Source organism: Neopelma chrysocephalum, unplaced genomic scaffold (genome assembly GCF_003984885.1).
Source record: "Neopelma chrysocephalum unplaced genomic scaffold, ASM398488v2 Primary Assembly neopelma1_43, whole genome shotgun sequence".
NCBI classification, from domain to species: Eukaryota; Metazoa; Chordata; class Aves; order Passeriformes; family Pipridae; genus Neopelma; species Neopelma chrysocephalum.
This window is the reverse complement of record NW_020897702.1, coordinates 16,946,392-16,970,516: the sequence shown is the minus strand read 5'-3', so window position 1 is coordinate 16,970,516 and position 24,125 is coordinate 16,946,392. Positions and strand designations below refer to the sequence as shown.

The window sequence follows — 24,125 nt, the reverse complement described above, 5'->3', positions numbered from 1 at the left end:
ATATAGCTAATCAGAACTGATCATATTCTTCTAGTTCTTTTTTTTTTAACCATCCATTTGTTCTAAAGCATATAATCAAAGCAGGAATTCAAAGATCTTACAATCGTGTCTGTGTCCAAACTTTAATTTTACTTCCTCTCCAATTGCCTGAGGAAAGCAATCATGTGCTAGGCAGAAGATGAAAGTTTATAATAAATGCCTGTATTTTGAAACTTGTGGGGGGTGGGGAAAAAGTCACTTGGCTTTCACTTAAAACATGTGATAATCAGATTAACCCTGAAGTGTATTTTGTGTGTAAATGCATCTTGGGTAGGAATGGGGAAGGATATTGGAGGACTGTACCAGAAGTCAGCAGTGAAACATTCCTGGCAGAGGGGAAGGAATTTCTTTCACACCCAGGATTTTGGAGGGGTCAGAGAGAGCATTCCATGCACTGAAGCATAACACAGATGCTCTCCTGCTGCTCTGTCACTATGCTGTTATTTGCCATGGGTTTTCTGCTGGTCATCCTTCAGCCGTCCACGGGACAGTTCCCCAGAGTCTGTGCAAACACCCAGAGTTTACTGAGCAAGGAGTGCTGTCCCCCCTGGGATGGAGATGGATCCCCTTGTGGAGAGCTTTCCAGCAGAGGGTCCTGCCAGAACATCCTTCTCTCTCAGGCTCCACTAGGACCACAGTTCCCTTTTTCTGGTGTGGATGACAGAGAGGACTGGCCCTCTGTATTTTACAACCGGACATGTAGATGTGAAGGCAACTTCATGGGATTCAACTGTGGAGAGTGCAAGTTTGGTTTCTCAGGGCTCAACTGCACGGAAAGGCAACTGAGAACAAGAAGAAACATCTTCCAGCTCACTATCAGTGAGAAGAACAAATTTCTTGCCTACCTTAACTTGGCAAAGAACATCCCTAGCCAGGACTATGTTATTGCTACTGGCACGTATACTCAGATGAACAATGGCTCCAACCCCATGTTCAGAGACATCAACGTGTACGATCTCTTTGTGTGGATGCATTATTATGCCTCTCGAGACACACTCTTAGGTGGGTCCAATGTGTGGCGGGACATTGATTTTGCCCACGAAGCCCCTGGTTTTCTGCCTTGGCATCGGGCCTTTCTGCTGATGTGGGAACGTCAGATCCAGAAGATAACAGGTGATGAGAACTTCACCATCCCCTACTGGGATTGGCGAGATGCAGAGGACTGTGGGGTTTGCACCGATGAATACATGGGTGGCAGACATCCCACCAACCCTAATTTACTCAGCCTAGCATCAATTTTCTCCTCGTGGCAGGTAAGAACAGGCCAAGGGAAGGGGAAGAGAATTATCCCATCCGATGTTAGGCACTTAGGTGAGGTGCACAAGATGGGAGCTTAGCCACGCTGCATTCCCTTAGGTGTTCCTAGAGAGAAAATAAGCAATACCAGAAGACAAATCAGATTTTATGTGGACATAATCTTCATTTAGAACTATTCATTTGTCTCTTTGTCTTGTTTCTTTCTCATTGTAGGATTTAGGTTGCTTAATTAAGAACCCGAAGGTAAAGTGGAAGGAGGAAAATTATGCCTTTGTGTCCAAATATGGCCTTTAGCAGGTTAAATAGGCTTGGGTCTGGTGCAGTCAGGTCAGAAAAAGCAGGACTTACGTACAAAAATTTCTAGCATAAAACCATTGCAAAACAATGGATGACAGAGTGATAGAAATTGAAGTACAGGGTTTTCTCTAATCCTCTCCCAGTGAATTCCTCCATCCAAGAGTTAAAAACTATCACATTAAACTAATCTGCTTTCAACTTTAAACAAACAAACAAACAAGTAACTAAATCTTTAGAGCACAGAAGAACCAGCTGTGTAATTCACATCAGTAGTTCAAAAAAAATACAAGAAATAATCTCTGTTGCTCTAAGGAACTAAGAGGTAAATACAATAGTGATTCCCGCAACTTAAAAGCACTGTAGCTGTAAAACAAATTAGCTGTAAAACAAGGTGAAATTACATATATACATAAGTAATAACGGTCTTACATAGCTGAACTATAGTGTGCTGTTCTAACACTGAGAGCTTCTAGATTTTTTTTGTCTCTTGCTTATTACTGATACATCACCTAAAATACAGTGACAAAGGTCTATTAGTGTCGATAGACACACTCCATCATGACAATAGCAACTGTTGCTTCTGGCACTGAAGTCTATGATTACGCTGTCTAAACTATCCTTGTTCTATTTATTTCTGTAGCAACAGCCCAAATGAAAGTTGGGCACTTTCAGTGATTTAACGGAAAGAGATACAAATTCAAGTAGCTCTGGGATATTCTGGCACTACAAAACAGCAGCCAACTGGGCTAACTGGGCTGGTTATGCTGTATTTAGTCTTGTTTTGTATCCTCTGAATAGTACAGGCCACGTATATACCTCTAAATTCAAGAACTATTCAACAGAACTATTTTAGGCTATTGTCTGGCATGCCTTTTTCTTCCCCAAACAGGTGCTTTTCAGGAACCTTTCCCAGGAGAATGTTTGTATACAGACACCATGTTTGGGACACTAAAATGATTTTACTGACATAGACATGGATTATTTTATGTTGTTTATCCTCAGTGCCTGGGAAATTTCCTGGGCACATTTAGTTTACCACTGGAGGCATAGTCATAAAATAGATACAGGTACAAACATGTATTTTCATCCCATTTTCTAAGATTCTACTCATTTCTAACAACTTGAATTTGGATGAACTCTACTAACTTAATTAGATTGCATTATCAGAAAGAAGTGGTTCTGATGCTGTTCTGCACTTAGCTGAATAAACAGTTGTATGACAAAGGTACATGTGTTAGAGTGGATTAAATGAAACCAGAATTGCATGGGTTACATGTGTCAAGTGGAGCTATAAATACAGTGTATTGGATGAGACAACCAAGGTAGGAGGAGGAAGGTAGTACAAAGGAATCAGCAAGTTACCAGCAGCTGGAGGTGTCAGATAGTTGTGTTTAGCTCATTTTTTTTCCAAAGGTTTTATTAATCCTATCCAGATACTTAAGATTTTCCCATCCTAGTAATAAGTACCCAGAAAATTTTTGAGTAGCAATTAATAAATTTTTGAAACAGTCAGGTTTATAACTTCTCACTAATATATTCTGAAAATAAAGAATTTTTTATGAAACAAGTTGCTTTAAGTGATATTTTTCTATAACTTTAATGAGTGCAATAGTAAAAAAATGTACTATGTTTAAAACACGTTCAGTGTCAGTGTATGCACTTGAGAGCACCTAAGCCCTTTGCTGAAGTTTTCCAAGTAATTTCTGAAAATGTTTACCACTTATGTTTTTCAGCCACTTTTGGAAATGTTATACGTTTATCAAATTTTCCAAAATAAGCCTATGATAACTTTACCTTCAAAGGGTATTAGCCCACTTCAACATTTTCTATCTATGTATAGCTCTATCGTCCTATCTAGAGAAAGAATAAAAGAGATAGAATAGATCTGCATTTTCAGTCAGTGAATTTGGGGTAAAGGTAAAATAGACAGTGATATTTCTTTATTAGCTTTGAATCCAAATTTAAACAATTGTTTAATAGAGAATAGCAGTCAATACAGTTCCTTCAAGTAGCACAAAATAAGAGATCAGAATATCACTCCAGAAAATCAAACGGGAACAAAAATAGCCTTAGCTTGAACCAGAAAAGAGCCACAGATCTGCTTCAGAATACACTGATTATCCAAGCTCTGTGGCTAAACAGCATGAATGGAAAAAAAAAGAAAAAGAGGAGAATCCAGAAATGTGAAGGAATTTAGGCTTTAACAAGCATTCAAAATAAAAAGAGGGCAAGTGAAATCAATAATATGGTATCCTTTTTAGAATTTTAAGTGTCTTTCCAAAGCACAACAAAACAATGCCTGCTATGTTAGGAAATGGTTATAGTTTTATTTTTAAAAAAGGTAAAGTGTCTATTTGCAGAACAGCATCCCTTTTCTTTTTTTTAATCTCAAAGAAAGGAGAAAATACTTTATTCCACTGAGGAGTTGCCATGGCAACATGGATACCCATGGATACATGCTGAAATTCTTGCTTTAACCTTAGTTTTCCTTCAACATGCTGCTGTTATCACTTAGCTGAGTGAATAATCCATCCACATTTTTCTCATATTTGTCATTTAAGTGACACTTATTCCTGCATCTTTTTTACCAGCAAGACTATCAGGAAACTTTACTGGTTTTGTTTGGTTGCCTCATGTGGTAGGATATGTGGAAAGGATTTTTCATGTTTTCAGGTACTTGTTTGTGACAATTCAAGTGTTGCATTCAGCATTAGGACTGCATGAGACGTACTAACATTTTACCAATTTTTGCAATTCCATGTTGAATTAACAGAAAACTATATGGGAATTGGAGACCTTTCATGACATTTTCAATATTTTTTTTTTGTTTTAGTGCCCTTTTTCTACAATTATTCAAGATAATTGATTTGCTAAAAAAAAAATCTAGTTGCAAATGTCCCTACCTATGGCAGGGGGTTGGATTGGCTGACCTTTAAAGGTCCCTTCCAACCAAAATGGTTCTATGATTCTAAATAGTAGGAGGTGAAATTCTTCTCTCCTCTGTACCAGAACTAATTTCAAGAAATAACTGAAGTCAGTGGAGTTGCAAATGTATAAAAATCCTCTGCAAATAAAAGCAGAATCTTTCTGCTGGTAGTTAACATTAGAGTTTGGGAATCCCCATGGTGTGCTAGACATAAGATGAAGCAAATAAAGCTGGAGAATATAAGTGCTGTTTTAGTTTTCTAGTGTGATAAGGAGGCAACACCACCAACTTCAGCCCCTTGCATTTTGTCTCTCCTAAGACCCGAGAGAAGCAATTGCATAATGTGGAGAGCTGGCTGCTCTTGGATGTGTTGATGTAAGCCTGCAGCCAATTCTTTGTTGCAAGAAAGAGTTGGAAAATTTCCCTTAGCACTTCGTTTCATATCACCCTGCAGAACCACTTACACTAAAACAAAAGCTACTACAAAAGAGAAACAAGTTACACAAATAGAAAATTGATATAATGCTCCTGAACTAATAGTGACAGCACTTTAGATCCATTACCTGAAATTATGACTCCATAAGAAATATGAAATTCAGCTATTCAGACGCTGTTATTTAATTCTAAGCACAGTTTATCAGGGAGCTGTATTGCTGAATACAATTGCTGTATTGAATAGTCTGACGGCATCATTTGAAGCATTATTTTACATCCATCTTTAAAAACTGCAGGAAATTTTTAAAAATACTAACACTAGAAGCCAGCACTTCTTGATACTTAAATCAACCAAAATCTTACATCCATCACCTTGTGGACACCTGAGGATCACATGAACTCAATTACTTTATTTTTTATTGCAACTTAATAGGTTTTGGTGCCAACTACAGGCTGATACATTAGAAAGCAACAGCCCAAATGGAGCAAGTAGCTATAAAGGAAGAGTTTATGAAGATTAGTCTCTAATGATACGCTTCCATGGATTATAAATTTGGAAGATTTCCTGTTAGAAAGAGGTACCTCTTCACACGCCACCTCAGTACCACAGTGAGGGCGTGTCAGGATCTGTGCACAGCAGGAGCAGCCACTCAGATATCCTCAGCCTCTCTATGTCCCTGTAATTCGCTGTCCACAGGATCATGAGTGGATGACAGTGAAGTTTGGTCTGTGGTTGCTTAGCCATTCAGTAGTGTACAGCCATGCTTGCTCATGTAAGGAGTCATGTAATATAAAAGATAAATAATATACACTTTCAGAGCTGTATAAATTAGTAACTAAGGAATTACATTAAAATTGAGTTTTGTTAATAATTTAGTAGAAAAAGAAGCCTACCATCTCTCTGTAGAGAGATGTGTCTGAGTGATTTCATGTAGACATGGAGACAGCAGCAGTTGGAGACTGTTGGAGAGCAGGGAATCATGGTCTGTCAAACCATTAAGTGTTAATGAATACTTCAGCAGTAATTGTTGACAGAGTTTTCTACTCCAGTCCAGCACCATTTTGAGGTGCTGAATGGGGTATAGGTTACCCCTCAGTTCTGGGCTCCCTCCAAGTAAAAAAGATGAAAGACAGCTTTTACTGAAGGCTGAGAAAATACCTTGAAGGGCCTGGGTTTGTTTCAGTGCTGTCACTTCATGTTTGTCTCACCTCCTTTTAGCTTGAGTTTCACAGCTCCTCCAGTTAATGCATGTGCTGTAAGGAGAAGAAAGATAATTATCTTATCCTTGCACAAGATGTTTCTTAGAATTTCTTAAAATCTTCGCTTTCCAAATTTTCTTCTTTTTGTTCGGTCCTTTGCATGTTTTACCTTTCTATTCCTGCCAATATTCAGCACTACATGAAGAATCAGATGCAAATATACAGAATCTCTTAAAAATTTTTTGCTCTGCTATAGATCCAGCATCTTTCAAAGCTCCACCTATAAAAGCAAGGTCCCAAAATATGGTTTCTTCTGTTGCAGGTTATCTAGAGTCTAGACTTCATGTAGGACAAACAGAGACATAGAGATGTGTCAAGGAAGGCCGTGAAGTGCCCACATCACATGTCTGTGTCTGGCATACACCGGCAAGTCAAGTGGTTACTCTAGCTTTAGTCTGAAGTGGTTCTTTTCTGCTTTTTAATCTGGAACACAACACAATGAAAATATGCTGATATAGTTTCTGGAGGGGAGCAGACCTCTGCTCAGTGATCTCAGGAGAGAAGCAGAGCAAGGGACCAGTTATAAAGGAAGCAGAGGTGTGAATAAGCCCTTTGAGCAGCTGTGCTGCCCCAACAAACTAAGGAATTTCAGATCACTTTGTAATTTCAATAACACAGAAAATCTCCTTTTTTGAAAGTGTTCAGGCACATATTATTTAATTGTACAGTATTCAATAGTACTGAGTACCCCTGAGATCTAATAAGCAAAAAATAACCCCAAGGAATTTGTCACAAACCCCTCCACAGTCTTGAATTTAAAAATAGCAGACAAAGGACTGAACATCACTGAAGACTCCTGTAATGCATTTCACTTTATTTTGCCACAAGGGCTGGTCTGTGCAAGCAGTTGCAAAGCAGAAGGCAAAAGGATTTCCCATTTGCCAAAGGTGTGAGACAGTAGCCTTTACAGTCTGTTTTCTAAGAAACATTCCAAAGAGCTGTGCTCAAGGTCTCTACTGCAAAGGATATTTTTTGCTGGGTGCTACAAGGTCCAGATGCAATAGTGTATATTCTGGACTGCCATCTACTGGCATTTGGTCTGCTCACTACTTACATAAGCTTTCCCTCTGAGTATCTTCCTAAGAGTTTCCCTGGAGCTGATGAATTTGTGAAGGCAAATGCAGTTGGAATTTTAAGCTTTGTCCAAGATGAACTGAGAAATTTGCTCAGGATGGTTCTGAAAGGGAACAGAAAATCATCTTTTAAACCAACATCTTTCTAGTAGAAAGTATTCCTGCTGAACAAAAAGGAAGGCAATGGTGTGACCTATTTTATGTATGCTTTATGCAGATTATATTCAGAAAGAACTATTTGACTGATCTGTGTTCTGTTATCACTTACACTTATCACTTAAAAGAGCAAGTTATAGTTTCAGGATAGACCCATAATTTATATCACTTAAAATTAACAAGAATACTTTTTCAGTAAGATTTAACTTATGACCAGACCTTAATTTCTGGTTCAGAAAAAAAATGGCAGAAGGTTACAGACAAGCATTTTCATTCCTGCTGCTTATGTTGGCATTTCTTGACCATGACTTACCAACTTCCTTGTAGCACCTGGCTTCTGTTTAGGATGAATTTGATTAGTCAGACAGTTAAGGAGGGCTACACTGAGACATAAATAAAAAAAATAGCACTCTAACAATTTATAAGCCTCATGACATTAACAGTTACATTAAATCCCACTGAAATGGATAAATAGAACAAAGGGGGAAAGTTCCTTTTTTTAGAGATATATTTGAGCACATGTTTTAAGATTTCCCATCTGAATATCTGAGAACCCAGTGTTGAAGACAGCATGTGATTCCTTTTTTAAGACACAATGGGGATATATCCCCAGGGCTGTGGGAAAAGGATGAAAGATAGGAAATGGCAGGGTAGAGAACCCAGAAGATATACACCTAGATAAAACCCATAGGAAGAAAGTTAAATAGAAAATCCACATATAGGTAGTTTCTGAGTCAAGTCACAACTGGGAAACAGGTTGAGCTTCACCAGCCAAGGCACATTTGCTTTCTTCACTAATACACTTCTAGGGACACAGGATGGTGCATTTTTATAAACAAAGAAATTACTAGAGGATCTTCTGAATCATCCCCCTCTTTTCCTTCTAATGGGAATAAACTCTCTCAGTAATACAAATCAATCATAAAAACAACACTGTATCTGTTTTGTTTATAACTGTAGGTCTCTTCCTGTCACTACTCCTCGCTTCTTGGTGGGGATTCTTAGAAGATACTCCTTAGAGGCAGAGTCCTGACTTCAATCCCTTTTAGAAGTACAATCTTGACCCACTTGGTGAGCTTCTATGGGTCATGTACACATGAAACTCTCTGTTGGACAACTACCTACAGCCTGCAAGGGCACCTCAGTAGCTTTAACAAACTAGGGCAGATTTCAGCTAATAGAGTAGTCTCTGGGGATAAATTTCTCTGATAAGCTTTCTTATCTACTGCAAAAAAGATGAGAATAATTTTTTCATTATATTCATATTCATAGAAAATTTATCATTTAAGAACTCCAGATTCTTAAGAACTCTGTGTTATATCTCCATCTTCATCAAACATTTTCTGTGAAATTTTTGTCAAATCACTTACAAAAGGATTCATTTCATCTCCTTCTATTTATTCAAAAGTTAGTTCAGCAGCAAAGCGACTTGCTTTTGTCTCCATCTTCAGAGGCACGTCCATGCCTCCAGGGTGCAATTCATCCCATGCTAGTATAGAAGCAGAGCATCAAGCTGAACACTTAATTTTGCTCCGCTTGCTAACTGCAGTCCAGAGACAGTTTCTGCATTGATTTTTTTACTCATTTTATTTCACTGACTAAGTCAATGAAGAGAGTCAGGCACCCCTAGAGGTAAGTACATCTCACCTACCAGACATCTGGTTTGGGAGGGCTAAATCACACTCAGAAGACACCTCTCTCTCTCTCCTGACTGCAGAGGTCATCCTAAAGTGTTACTTCAATCTGGCAATTTGTTCATGGCTAGTACCAGTGAAATGAATCTCCCACTCACTTCCTTCATTAACAGAGGATCTCATATTCTTCCATTTCATTCAAAGCAGAGATGGTTGTTTTCACTCACTTTCTTGTCCATTGTTCTGGTCCATGGAATAGAACTATACCTTCAGGATAAAAGAAGTTGAGGTTTCAGTGTTAGGTGTTTTCTCCCCTATGATGTTTCACTGATGAGACCTGTTCTTTTTCCACACAAACTTCTCATTAACTACATCGATTACTTCCTAACAGCAGAGCCCTGTGTTTTGAAGGGATCTCTGGTGGTTAAAGTTTTACTTGTTTTGGTGTTTTTTCAGAAGAAAAGCAAAACAATAGACAGTGAGTTTGTTTCAGAGCCTTAGATTCACCTGCTAGGGATACAGAACAACTTGTTGTTCTGTATTTTGAGCCACTGTTGCTCTGTTTCATTTACATATACCCACCAACTCTACCAATATACACACCCACTAAACTCTCAATCTCATCTTCTGCTTGTCATTGTGTCATTATATTTTTCACCATCCTCCATCCTGACTCCATGTCAGGCAAGTTCTGAATATAAAGTAGAAATAGGAGTTAGTCCTTGTGATAATTCCTTGTAGGTTTATTGTACCAGAATATGGAAAAAAAAATCCTTGCTCTCATTTTGGTCACTTCTCTGGCCAAGCAGGGAATGCTGTGAGAGCTACAAGAAAAACCTCCTGGTGATTAGAAGACCCACATCATTAGGTTACAAATAAATTACTGTGCCTTAAAAAGATATTGAGCAGCATCTTAGTGGAACTTACAGTCTGTGTGGACACTTTTAACCTATGGCAAATATGAAGGAGTTTGACTCAGATACAATTAGTTGACTACCATTTGAAGTTACATTGAACTATCTTGCTCTACCAGGAGTCTCAAACTGGACTGGCAACTTCTACAGATCATCTGGCAAATAATGACTTGTTATGCAATTGTAGCTGGACTTTGCCTGTGAACTGAGAAAACTTATGTAAATTATCCTGGATTCGGGCAGTATTTTATATCTGTATCCATCTCTCCGTTCAAGATCCTTTCCTAATACCCATTACTACAGTATTTCAGTGGGTGGTATATGTTCATCTCCAGAACATTTCTAGAAAGTACGGCAGCAACTTTTTCCATTTTGTACATGTAGCATCATTAAGACATAGTGAAAGTAAGCTGACATTAGACTGACAAAGCACAGACAGATATTTTCATAATAAAAGTTTTTTTTCATATTTCAAGTCAACAATTCCTCCTCTTACTGTGTGGGGAGAAAAAATCTGTGATCATGGTTTTGTTCAGTAGTCTGATGAAGCCAAAGAGCCTTCATTTAGCAGCTGCAGCAGCAAATTCAACTCTGCATCCTGCTGCATTGGTAGGTAACACCAAATTTACCCTCAGTGTGTTTTCAAGAGCATAAATGAGGTTTGATGACTTAGTCCACATAGGTAGTTTCAGATACAGACTAGTGTATTTCTTCAAAACATGCATTGTAGTAGAGGGGTGTTTTCTAAGACATAACCAGCTCATATTAAAATAATACAGAGAAAATATAAAAAATAATATATATTCTTGAAACAAACCTATTACAGTATACATTTTCTTTGCTCTTAAAAAAAAAATTAATCAAAGTCTCTCTTTTGTTTTTATTTTTTTTCATTGCAATTCTTCTAATAGAAAGTGTTTTATACAGGTAATTTGTACTCGGTCTGAAGATTACAACAGCCAACAGGCTTTATGCAATGCCACAAGTGAGGGGCCTATAAGGCGAAATCCTGGGAACAACGATAAATCAAGGACCCCAAGGCTCCCATCCTCAGCTGATGTTGAATTTTGCCTGTCACTGACTCAGTATGAATCTGGATCCATGGATAAAATGGCCAATTACAGTTTCCGAAACACCCTGGAAGGTAACATGTTTTATTCTATTATGCCATTTCCATCTGTAAATTGATTCTCTCTGGGGCTAGAGTCTTTAAACTCTGGGTGGTTTGAACTGACTCCATGAAGAAGAACTCGAAAAGAAAGAAAAAAGTTATGCTTTCACCTGGAATAGCAACAGAAAGAACCACATTAAAGGCATTTCATAAGAAACTATAAACTATAGAATAGATCAGACCCTAAATCGATCTGTTAGGAGATACTATCTCCTGCTACAGTCAGCACCAGGCACAGCAAAAAAATATACCACTGCAAAAAGGAGCTCATTTAATAATCTGCTTGTGCATAACCATGCATAACCATGGCCATGTCAAAGGTTTGCCCTGGAATTCACAGTCTTCCAAGAACCAGGCTGGACAACAAGGGTGAAAGAGGATACTGACAGTTGGCATGTTATATTTACATCCTTCCACTGTGAACTCCATAGCAGACTTCTTCCTAAACTCTGAGGAACAGGGATTATTATAAGTTAGCCCTTAGTATAATTTCCAAGAGAATTTAATTATCTTCATTATCTAACTATACAGCCTGTTTTGAATTTTCCTAATTTACTAGTAAACAGTTCTTTACTTAAAGAAATTCTCAATTATCTGTCTACTAAACTCTTTTGAATCTGGTAAAATTTCTTATAAGCAAGGATAACATATTGTATATTTATAAATAAATATTTCTACAGTAACATATATCAGCTGAATCAAATGTGATCTACTTCTTATGTCCCAGAGCTTTTGACTTGCAAGGAACTCTATAAGGGCATACCAATGCAATTTAGGAGAAGGAGTGAGAATAAGATAAGTGCCATGAAGATGATCAGAGGGATGGAGCAACTCTCCTATGGAGACAGGCTGAGAGAGCTGAAATTGTTCAGCCCGGAGAAGCGAAGGCTTCAGGGAGATCTTGTTGCAGCCTTCCAGTACCTTAAGGAGGCTTATAAAAAGGAGGGAGAGGGATTTTTTTATACAGGCAAATAATGACAGGACAAGGGGCAATGGTTTTAAACTGAAAGAGTGAAGGTTTAGATTAGATGTTAGGAAGGAATTCTTGCTCAGAGAATAGTGAGGCACTGGAACAGGTTGCCCAGAGAAGTTGTGGATGCCCCATCCCTGGAAGTGTTAAAGGTTAGGCTGGATGGGGCCCTGAGCAACTTGATCTAGTGGGTGGCATCCCTGTCCATGGCAGAGGGGTTGAAACAAGATGATCTTTAAGGTCCCTTCCAACCCCAACCATTCTGTAATTCTAAGAAAGCAAAGCTTTTAATACGTCCGGTCTTAGTCATAATGTTGTGTGGAACGCCATAAAGCTTTCATGGGAAAAGTGAACCAATTTCTTTCTAAAATGGTTAGAAATTCAGAACTTGTCTGCTTCAGCCAAGATAGAATCCAGACAATATTTGACTCCGTCTCTGGACATAGTTGTGCTTTCTGTCCTTGAAAACAGAAACAACAGGATATATGGGAAGAAAAAGGTGACATAATTCAGTAGAGATCCACCTACATTTTACTCCATAAAGTATGTGAACAAATGCAAAGGGTCGAATAGAAGGAGTAGAGAAAAAGTAATTTAAGTAAATAAGTCATGAAATTCTGGGAGTCTACCGTCATATTACCGATATTGTAAGCAAAAGCAATAACACAGTCTGTGGGAGTTTTTTATTTTATTTTTTAACCTGAATTATTTCAACACTCATCTTTACACCACAGGAACACAAACTTTTCTGTGAACTAACTTATTTAGCTAACAGGTTACTGAATTGTCATTTGAAGTTAAGAATTCATGACTAATGTTGAAAAAGATGGTGAAAAGCTTTAAAATGAATTTTACTGCCAGAATCTCCTCATATTGTATTATCTACTTTCTTACAAATGACCTGCTTGTTTTTCTGTTGTGTACAGATACCAAGCTTAAATTGACCACTTACATTTATTGTGTCAGGGCCCACTTCTGTATGACAGTATTCTTACAAACTTGTTAACACTTTATAGTTCCTAACATTTTGTTCCTTCTAAACAAAAAGCTTTTCAGTCCTTCTTTACTTATTTGCACAATTTTGTGCTGATACACCTAAGGTCAAATTCCAATCTCTTTTAGATCCAAAGAAAATCCAATGTCCTTTGACTTTATTAGAATTACTCTAGGTTTGTGAAAGGTGATCGGAACCGAGCCAGTGGCTGTAATTTAGCAGTTCCTGATTTACATCAATGTGAGATTTACTCCTCAGTTTCAGTTCTGTAATGGAAAACACCTGTGATCACATAGGGGATCCCCTTCTGGGTAAAACTTTATGCTCTTCCATTCTTCAGTGCACTGGAACAAAGACTAAAACTTTTATCCTTCGAAGTGGCAAGTATCAGGATCGTTATGAGCAGATCACAACAACATGGGCTGAATCTCTGTTTGACTAACATAAAATGCTGCTGCAGAGACAGAAATTGTAACACTGAAGAATTTATGTCATAACAGTCATAAACAGCAAAGGTCAATGTTGTTCAGTATAACAACACCCCCAGGAGGTCGAGCACATGAGTTGTCCTCTCACTCTGGGGCAGACCAGATTCTTTGTTGAATGAAAAACAGATTAAAAACTGTTTGCACTTTGCCCCTGGAAGCAATTATTTCAAATAGGATTTGTTGATTTGTGGCCCTAACTGGGAAACAGTGTTGACTTCATTGGAAATGTCATGGATACAAGTAAACAGAAAATCAGCCTAGTTTAAAAGCATCAGGTAAGATCAGAAATGGAATAGCTAACTGCAAATTAAATAGTTTGGATTCTTTTTCAGTTCAGTTTTGGGGTGACACCTTGAATGCTACTTCCTAAAACTAAGAGATGGCTGAAAAACTTAGAATTTCTTTTTCTTTATGAACAGATTCTACAGTTGAAACTAGTTTATTCATGGCAACTTCAAATGAAAATCAGTGCCTTCTAAGTTTTGCACAAAGTGACAAAAGAACATTAAAAAATATTCTACAAGTCTACATCACTTTCATTATTCATGAATTAACTCATGTCAAATGGTATCAAGCCAAGCCATGTCATAGCATTCCTTTGTCTGTCACAATTATGTATTGCTACTGCTATTCTGTCATGAAATAATGGAATAAAAAATCAAACATTTCAAAATGTAATTTCATTCTAATAGGACATTTTCCTTTTTTTTTTTCTGAAATGAGAGATTTTGATCTGGAAATCTTTCCTCAGTATTTTCACAGTGATCCATATAGCTAATGAAGAAAGGTTTCTCAAAATGAAGTTTGCCAACAGAAAACTTCTAATTGAAAAAGTTTCTGCATACAGCCAACATTCCTCACCCAGCTCAAACCTCAACCTCTAGGTAAATTTATGCCGCACACTGAGAAAGTGCTGTCAAGTTGCGAAGCGTCGTTACTAGAGAACTAGAAAGACTATTCACCACAGACCACATTGAAACTCTACAAGAGTAATTTTAAGAAAAAAAAGTAGATCGTGACATGGTCTAAATTACATCATCACAAACTTTCATTACTCTAGTCCCCTAGGTCAAATTCTGTGGATCTTGTAGCTAGCTCTCTCAAGAGGGATTACAGTAATAACACTGCTTAAGAAAACATGTAGGATCTAACCCTGAAAAGTTTTCTGTGAATTTGCCAATGGTAGAAAAAATCCATGAACATAAGCTAGAAGAACATTACTAACTTTAAAGATCTGCAAGGATATGGTCCTAAAATTCTCATATTTTCCCTCCTATTTTAAAGTAGATGCACCTATCTGACCTGAACTTCTCTGAAATGTGAAAACTTTATTAAAGAACAAAATCATACCCAGGGAGAATGGGACTAAGTATATTATTTAGTTGGACTGGGATAGAGAACCATAGAATTTAGGTTGGAAAAGACCTTTAAGATCATTGAGTCCAATCATAAACCTAACATTGCCAAGTCCACCACTAAAGGATAAAGTCATAGAATTGTTAAGACTGGAAACAACTTCTAAGATCGCCGAGTCCAATGGTTAACCTGCCATTTTCACTACACACACATCCACATGTTTTTTAAAGACTTTCAGGGATGGTGTTTCAACTACTTCCCTAGACAGCCTGTTCCAATGCCAGACCACTCTTTTTGTGGAGTAATATTTCCTAAAATCTCATCAAAACCTTCTCTGAGGCAACTTGAGGTTGTTTATTCTTTTCCTGTTGCTTGTAACCTGCGAGAAGAGACCAACTCTCACTTTGCTTCAGCCTTCTTTCAGGTAGTTGTAGAGAGTGAGAAGGTCTTCCCTCAGCCTCCTTTTTTCCAGACAAACACCCCCAGCTCCCATGTTCAAACACCCATGTTCAGCTGCTGTTGACCAGCACCCCAAGTTCCTTTTTCATTGGGCAGCTTTCCAGCCACTCTTCCCCAAGCCTGTAGCACTCATGTTGTGAACCAGCATTTCGCCTGGTTCATTCGAAATACAATTGTCCTCAGCCCATCAATACAGCCTGTCCAGATCTCTCCGCAGAGCCTTCACTGAGTCCAGAGAAAGACAACGAAGCTGGTGAAGGTCTGGAGACAAGTGTTATGAGGAGCAGCTGAGAGAGCTGGAAGTGTTTAGAGGCTCAGGGGTGACCTTATCGCTCTCTACATCTGAAAGAAGGTGGTAATTGGGGGGGGGGGGGCTGGCCTCTTCTCCCAGGCAACTAGTGACAGGATGAGAAGACATAGTCTTAAGCTGCACCAGGGAATAGGTGGAATTTCTTCACACCTATTGACAATAGGTGGAATTTCTTCACAGAAGGGGTGATTAAACATTGGAATGGGCTGTCAAGGGCGGTGGTGGAGTCACCATACCTGAAGGTGTTTAAGGAAAGACTGGACATGGTACTTAGTGCCATGGTCTAGTTGACATGGTGGTGTTAGGTCGTAGGTTGGACTTGACAACCTTAGAGGTCTTTTCCAACTTAATTGAGATTCTGTGTTTGTGTGATTCCTGCCCTCCAGGAGATGAACACTCCAACTTGTTGTTGTCTGCAAACTGACTGAGGGTGCATTCAATCCCCTTAACATGCAACATACAAAGCAGAATTTGACCTTTAAAGTACCAGCTGTCCTTACCACTGGCCTAGAAAGTCATACAAAATTAAAATTTATTTTGTAAGAAAAAAGTTTTACAGTTAAGAAAACCACCTGCAAAACTGTTATGAATATCTAACTGTTGTTAGGCATGCCATAGATGTTAAGTAGTTCCCTAAGATAATCAAAGGAGATAGGATTTTTGGAATGGCTCCTCTATTTCTGTAGCAGTGAATGGTGCCAAGGCTCTCCAAGCTCTGCATACCTGCTAAGTGCAGTTACAGTGCTTCAGCCAGTGGCTAATGAACAACTGAGGAAAACACTACCTGCTTTCAACACGTAAAGCTCTGCACTTGACTGTGCATGGAGTTCCGTGGTCTCTACTAGTAGACAGTAAAATCTACAGTTAATATAATTAAATACTCTATTAAAAGGCATACATGACCTAATTGCTTGTTCTATGAGAACCGCCTATAAACCAACCTAAAAACTGTCAAGCAACCTTAATTTTGAGTGGCATCATTAGCTTCTCCTGTAGTAGAGTTTGGTCTAAATTCCCACCTAACTTAATTCAACCTGGCCCAGTGAAGCTGCTTCAAATCCACTGAATCACCATTGCTGATTAACAGTGTTATAAGCAGGAGTAGAATCATGTTTATGAACCCCTAAAACTGTGATTTTTCTCTTGTTGAAATCACTGGGGAAACTTCACTTCAGTGGTGTATGCCCTGATAGCTATTTCTAATGCACCATAATTAAAAAAGAGTTTAAAAGGATCTCTGAATGTTACAGCTTCCTATACTGGCCAGATGATTTAACAGCTCACTGCAGTCTCCTCCACCCATTACTCAGCAACTCTCCCTCCTTTTTTTTTGGTACTGTCACTGGTTCCCATCATATCCTTACATGAGGTACTGTATTTTAGTAGCCTGGAAAAAAACCCTGACATCCCACACTCCAGGGTAGTTTAATGCCAGAATAGTGAGTGAAATCAGTTCACAGAAGGACTGATGAGGTGCAGTTTATGCACGGGAGAGGAAAGCACAGCATGAGGCAAGACAGGTGGAGAAAGTAGAGTTTCCCTATCTAGAGACAGGGAGCTCTTATTTCAGCTCACCTGCTTGTATATCTGTAGTCTCACATCTGCTATAGAGGTGATTTTACTGCAGCTACCTCATCAAAGTCTTCTGTATTCTGAAAAAATTGTAAAGTTTTCACATATGCATTTTAGGTGACTCCATCCCTTTTCATAGTCCGTCATCCTTCATAGTTGACCATGCCTAAGTCTTTTAAAAAGTCAGGGAGCAAAGAATCAGACCTAAGTTAATAAAATACAGTGACACCACACTGCAGCCTTATTCCTGCTAACTTTACAATTTATATGGAGTTTTTGTAACAAGAGATCAGATATTAGAACTTCTCATGTGCAGGGATAAATGTGACATCACCTTTGACATGACTGGATGCACTCCAACTATCTGGGAGCCAGAGGGTGAGGTTGCTAAAGCTGTCCCAGTTACAGAGATTTTGATTATTAAAATAAATTGCTTGTGTGCAGATGTTCCATGAAAAGCTATCCAGAGCCAAAATTAATATTCTGAGTTTTTTTATGAATGATTAGATCGTTTGCAATGCATTAGGAAATTTAAGAAGAATCCAAAGTCTGATATAAAACATCTAGCCCTGACTAAAGTTTATCTTCCCTTAAACATATTTATAATGTATTGGAATATAAGTAGAAGAATAGCTTCAGAATGATATACAGATATATCATATTCTGTTAATATTCACAGAAAGTTCCTAGTATTGCTAAATTGACTGCTAAATTGAGCATGTGCTGTGGCCATCAGCAAAGAAAGCCAAAGTTGTTGTCATTGCTTCCTAGGAGTTTTGGACAGCCTGTCAATATAAATTGTTCATCATAAGTAATATTTTATTCTGCTGATCCCCATGATTTGATAGCTAGGTAACATAGCATTCACCATGATTCAAATTTCTGTGGGCCCTATTCTCTCTGAGAACTTCTGTCCTTTGCTCTTTATGTCACCCAGCAGGCTCTTCAATAATCCTGGTCCACATCTGGTGTACTCGAAACCTGCAGTATCTGTTCCTTTTTGTTTCCTACATCCAGAGTCACTCCACCTTAAAAACCTACAATTTTCATAATAAGCCAACTTTACTTCCTCCAACTGTCCTAATTATGTTTTCAACTCTGTCTTCCTAATTATGGGAAGCAGAGGGGCAGACATTGATCTCTTCTCTGTGGTAATCAGTGACAGGACCCAAAGGAATGCCCTGAAGTTGTGTCAGAGGAGGTTTAGGTTGGATATTAGAAAAAGGTTTTTCACCCAGAGGGTGGTTGGGCACTGGAACAGGCTCCCCAGGGAAATGGTCACAGCACCAAGCCTGATGGAGTGTTTTGATGATACTCTCAGGCACATGGTGTGGGGACTCTTGGGGATATTCCTGTTCAGGGCTAAGAGTTGGACTTGATGATCCTTGTGGGTCCCTTCCAACTCAGCATATTCTGTGATTCTGTGAATTTCTCAAAAGCTTTGTCATACTATTAGAATCAGAAAGATGGATGGTTAGTATGGTATGCTGGTTTCTAGGTGCCATAGTTATGATCTGATTCTTATTATAAATATCAGTGGTTTTATGTCAGATGCTCTTCCCTTATTTGAAAAAAATAACTACCAAGACAAAGCTCAATGAGGGAATTTAGAGTGACAAGTCAATGCAATCATTTCACACAGAAGATCAGAGTCCTAGCTGGGTCTAAAACTCAGGTTTCTAAGTTCAGAATGTGACCTTACTCATAAGGCAACTCTAGCCACATATCAATTAATACTTTGTGTGACTCCAAGAGGAACAAGTGCAGAGCAAACCAGTTGGTACTGTGGACCTGAATTCCACATTACACATGAGGGCTTTGAAAGGAAAGGGTCTTTCATAGTAGCTGTAGTTCAGTCCCCCAATAGTTGGCACATTTTAGATATCCTCCAAAAGGAATCCAGTTTTGCAAAGTCAGAAATTGCCTTGTGATGTGAGTCATAGCATGAAATAGAAGAACTGTTGGGAGATTCACTTCAAAAATATGTTATGAATTCTCATTCTTAGTCCAAATAAGTAAATAAAGCAAGTGTTCAAAGTCTGTGAGGAATTTCACAAAGATAAAAGCTAGGATCTTTGCTTTCCCTGCCTTGCATACCTGATAAGCTGCAACAATATTGGGAAAACACTGAAGATCAACACAATGACCATATTGTTCACAGCCCTTTTTATTTGATTATTAAATTGTGAAGATGTCTAAATGTGACTCCACTACGCTTCCTCATCCTACAGCTTATGGAAATTGTGAGAGGAATACATCTTCAGGAACCAAATAAAAGAGATAGATCAGAGAGGTTTTGTGTCATGGCTTTAATAGCAGAACTAGCATTAGGTTCGGAAATAGATTGGGAGGACAACATATATTTCTGCTCTTTCTCTCTGGAAAAATTCCAGAGAAGGATCAGATCACTGAGTTGGCTTTTACTAGGAGTCCTTACAAGTAAGGAGGAAGCTTGGCTGTTGGGACACTGAGTGGAGCTACCAACATCAGAGCTGAGGAATGGACAGTCTATCAAGATAAAAACTAATGGAGAGACTCATCTTCCAGTATTTCCTCTTAGGGAGTTTGGGTCTTCTCAAAACCCATCTTTTAAGTTCCTCCAAAATAAGAGCAATCCACAGACTTCTGGCCTGTAAGTCTGACTGTGAAAGATTATTGATTACTTACCAAATCTGCCTGTAAATGTTGGATTATAGCTTGTAGTGTGTTGGGTCCTATCAATAAAAGAACATAGTCATAGAGACAAATATTAATAAATGAATGAGTATATTGTGGGATAAAATAGCCTGTTTTATCTTAGCAACCTGTAAGTATAGAGATCCAAAATGAAAATAAAGTGAATAAATTTTCTCAACATAAATAAATGTGTGCACCTAAATATCTATAGGGATTATGTTGCCTTTTAATATCCAAACAAACTGGACAAACAAATTTAAAAATATAAAGCAATTTAGCAGTACATTTGCTGACATGCTACATTAGCTACATGGCAGGAGTTTTAATTTAGTTTATTCTAATTTCATCTTTGCTATGCCTTTGAAATATATTAACACTCCTTTACATGTTTTCCTAAGCTCTTGTCTAAAAAGCTGAATGTAAATGAATGGGAAAGTAGGTACTTTGATCTTCACTGTTACTGGAAACAGAATTATACACATTGTCATACCAGCATATGATTTCCTCTTGAATCTACAGGCTTTGCTGATCCACAGACTGCAATATCAAACCCATCCCAAAGTGGTTTGCATAATGCACTTCACATCTACATGAATGGCTCCATGTCCCAAGTACAAGGCTCTGCAAATGATCCTATCTTTGTACTACACCACGCATTTGTTGACAGGTAGGTTTAATTCTTCTTAGTAAACCTAATTCATTTTGTGGGGTTTTTCTACAGTATGCTTTTCATCTGCATTTTAATACTGCAAACATGTTATGTGCCTTTACATGCACAACATTTTCAGACATGTAGTATTGAGCTCTGCTATTATTTGAAAGCACGTGTCATTCCTAACCTGACTGTATGTTCATTGGATTAAATATAACTTGACAAGTTGACAAATGCATTCAGCTTTTATTAACAAGGTAAAAATAGTTCTTCAATGATGTCATAATGATTTATATATACGGATGTGTATGTCAGGAAGTTTGGATCAAAAGTTAGTGACTCATTTAAACACAACTATAATCAGTTGGAGCAATTCCTTTACATTCTAAATATCAGGGCTGTTTTAATTTCTATTCTATAAGGAAAATCCCAGCCTGCTGTTCATAAATAAAGAAGAAAAAAATCCATATTTCAGTGTGACAAACAAAACTGTGACTGTCTCTTGATGAAAGAGAAGAGTACAGCTGTGCAGAATGAAAGAAAGAAAACAGAAGGATATCACACTTATTAACAAGAAAGAGTAAGGAGCACAATTTTGCAAGATAATAGTGAAATTGCTCAATTAAGGGCAGCATTCCAAGATTTAATAGTGACCTTAAAAATTTCTATGCCACTATAACACATGTGAATGGCTTAAAAAAATTTAAACTCAACTGCATTTACACCAAACTCGGATGAATAAAGAGCAATTAAAAAAAAAAATGCTAAGCAAAGGACAGTAAAAGCCACACAAACAACACTTGTTCTGGAGCGGTTTATATTTTCTTATCAATCTTCTACTTTCTCCCCCTACACTGACTGTGACTTGACTACAGCAATGCTTAGGACAACAAAAACTATTACCCTACTTTTGGGAGTCTTCGACAAATCTGTATGGTCAGAAACCTACTAACTGGGACTCTGCCCTGCATGCAGGTGCTTACTGAGATGAAAATCAAAACGCTTTCTTCATTAGGGTCACTAAGGCATGCAGCACAGAAGGGATGCAGATTACAACTTGCAGACATCATCTTGCACTGAAGTTCCTTAGTTTCGGGCAGTTCACACCAAAACTCTTATATAAAACTTTGTCTTATTTAACCAAAAACCTAGTAGGTGTACAAAAGACAAAACTGAAGTCAGATTATTCTCTTCATATATATTTAATATATAAAAGGAGGGGGGAAAATAATGTAGTTTATATCTATATATAGTAAAATATATAATATAATATATATAATAATATAAATATATAACACATACATTAGATATTTAATGAGCCTAATGATTGTATTCTTCACACTTTAAACATTGAGAGATAGGGCATCAAGTCTTAGCAGGTCACCCAGGCATCAATGAAATGGTCCCTTAAATGGGTGACCTACCTGTTCTCTGCTACTAATACGGTAGGGCAAAATTAGTCTTCTGGAGGTGTCAGTTTTGAAACTGTTTTATGTGAAAAGCTTTTCCTCCTAACATTTTAAAACTTAAACAGCATAGCTTAGCTGTGATTTAGCGTATCCATGCATTGACTGCTCAGCAGGATGGATGCGTGAGGGTTTCAGATGCGGTTACAAAGCTCACTTTGGTGATTGTAAATTAACTTTCCAATATCTAGGCTATTAAAAAGGGAATCAATTGAATATTTATAGAAAAGGTACACAGAAGAGAAAGAATTATGATGTGCCGTATCAAAAGAATTGTTTTCCTTAGACACTGACACTTGTATAAGACCTACATATCTCCTAGCTCCCACTCTTTTCAGGGTTTAAGTAACAACTTGGTCCTCATGCTGACCCCTCAACATGAAATTTGAAAGAGGAATTTCAGTTGTAGTCATTATGAGTCCCTGGAAATATTTCTCATAACTGTGGTTGTTATCAATTTTAAAAGGCAAAATTATTTGCAAATGACAACCTCATTAAGTCGTACTGGTGTTGAGGAAATAAATCACTGCAAAGGCACTGTGGGGGCAATACAGATATGCATGATGCAACCTCATCCCATCTGTGGCAGAAAGAACATTACCAGTGCTATCCAGCTGCTGTCTATATGGGCTTTAGTACACACAGATGTAAAAACTCAGAATAATGTTGCCTTTTGTATAAGTGACAGAAATGCATTAGTATGATTCCAGTTACTTTGGTTACTTAGCAGCCCTATCCATGACAGATTAATCATGCTTTTAGTTATAATTAATAAGTAGGTGACTGATAGGTACATACGGTACATTTCAAAAAATGCTGTTCCTCTCCTACATAGACTTTACATCAGAAGGGCTGAAAAGTTATTTTCTGAGAGTCAAACAAGAATACAAAGAATAGTGAAAATGGGAGAAACAGTATCCAGAGCAGCAGAAGCACATTTTATCAGCTTTTCTCATTTGGGCAGAATACTTTTGAGCTTATTGCTATCACTACATTGGGCCAATGGGCTTTTAACTGACTTTTAAATTATATCTTCTGACAAGGACAGCATCTTTTTCCACGTTCCTTGATGAGAACATGGAGAGTTGCAAGATGGGGTTTTACTGGCAAAGTGTGTAAAAAAACTGGACACCAACAACCACAGTTCTGCTGGGATTGCAAATGCAGGGAAGAACAGCTCTGTGTCAAGAAATAAAGAATAGTCCAGTACTTTGAGCATCCATGTAGGATCCAAAAGAGGAATTCCCTCACTCCATTGCAAATTCTTTGGGTGAAAGTGAGCATGTAACTTGCTGTCCCATGCTTTCATCCCCTGGAGATGTGTTTCCTTCCCAACGATTTGAATGAGACTTTTGAGGAGCTATTGAACTGAGCTTCAGTTAACCCATCTGTATAGTGGGTGATATTAGATGCCTACGCAAAAGGGATGCTGTCAGGGTAAATGCATTAATGACTGTGAAATGCTCAGTTACAACCATAATAGGAGTGATAGAACTAAGGCAATAGATCATAGGAACTGATTTTGCATGGAAACATATGGTACAGAGGAGGATAAACAAGTGTATATGGAGTCTGCTGACAGGTGTGAGCCAAATGTTAGAAGCTGCTCTCCAAACTGAGCAACAGTCAGCCTACCATCTGCTGTCCTTCAGCCTTTCCTGCCTGGGCCTAAACACAAAAGGAGGGAATGATAGACAAAGCAGAGGTGAAGTTGAGATCGCTCAGGTGAAAAGAAAAACATCGGCTTGCAAACACTTCCCTTTTTTTTAGGTCATAACCTCTCAGAAGTGCAGAAGTATGAAAGCACCCAGGCAATAGCTTTCTTAGCAATGATTAATCAGGCTCTTTGACTTATCATTTGATAGCTAGAAGACCTAGGGATCAAATCTCTGTGCTTGGTAAAAACAGCTGACCACCCTGAAAATTATTAATTTTTAATTGAATGGCTTTAAAAAAAAAAAAAAGAAAAAAGATGCAACAAAATATACATTCAGCAAAAACAAGAGCTTTTTTAGCATTC

At 38.0% G+C, this 24,125-nt stretch overlaps 1 protein-coding gene across 1 annotated transcript in view; it reads left to right on the top strand.

Annotated features, from left to right (window-relative positions):
• The first annotated feature begins 383 nt into the window (after nt 1–383).
• TYR (tyrosinase) overlaps nt 384–24,125 on the top strand; it is a 52,927-nt gene continuing 29,185 nt past the window's right edge. The window contains exons 1-3 of the mRNA XM_027677720.1: nt 384–1,292; nt 10,919–11,135; nt 20,507–20,654. Of these exons, the coding sequence (XP_027533521.1) occupies nt 450–1,292; nt 10,919–11,135; nt 20,507–20,654 (1,208 nt within the window). The 5' untranslated portion in view covers nt 384–449. The remainder of the gene's footprint in view (nt 1,293–10,918; nt 11,136–20,506; nt 20,655–24,125) is intronic.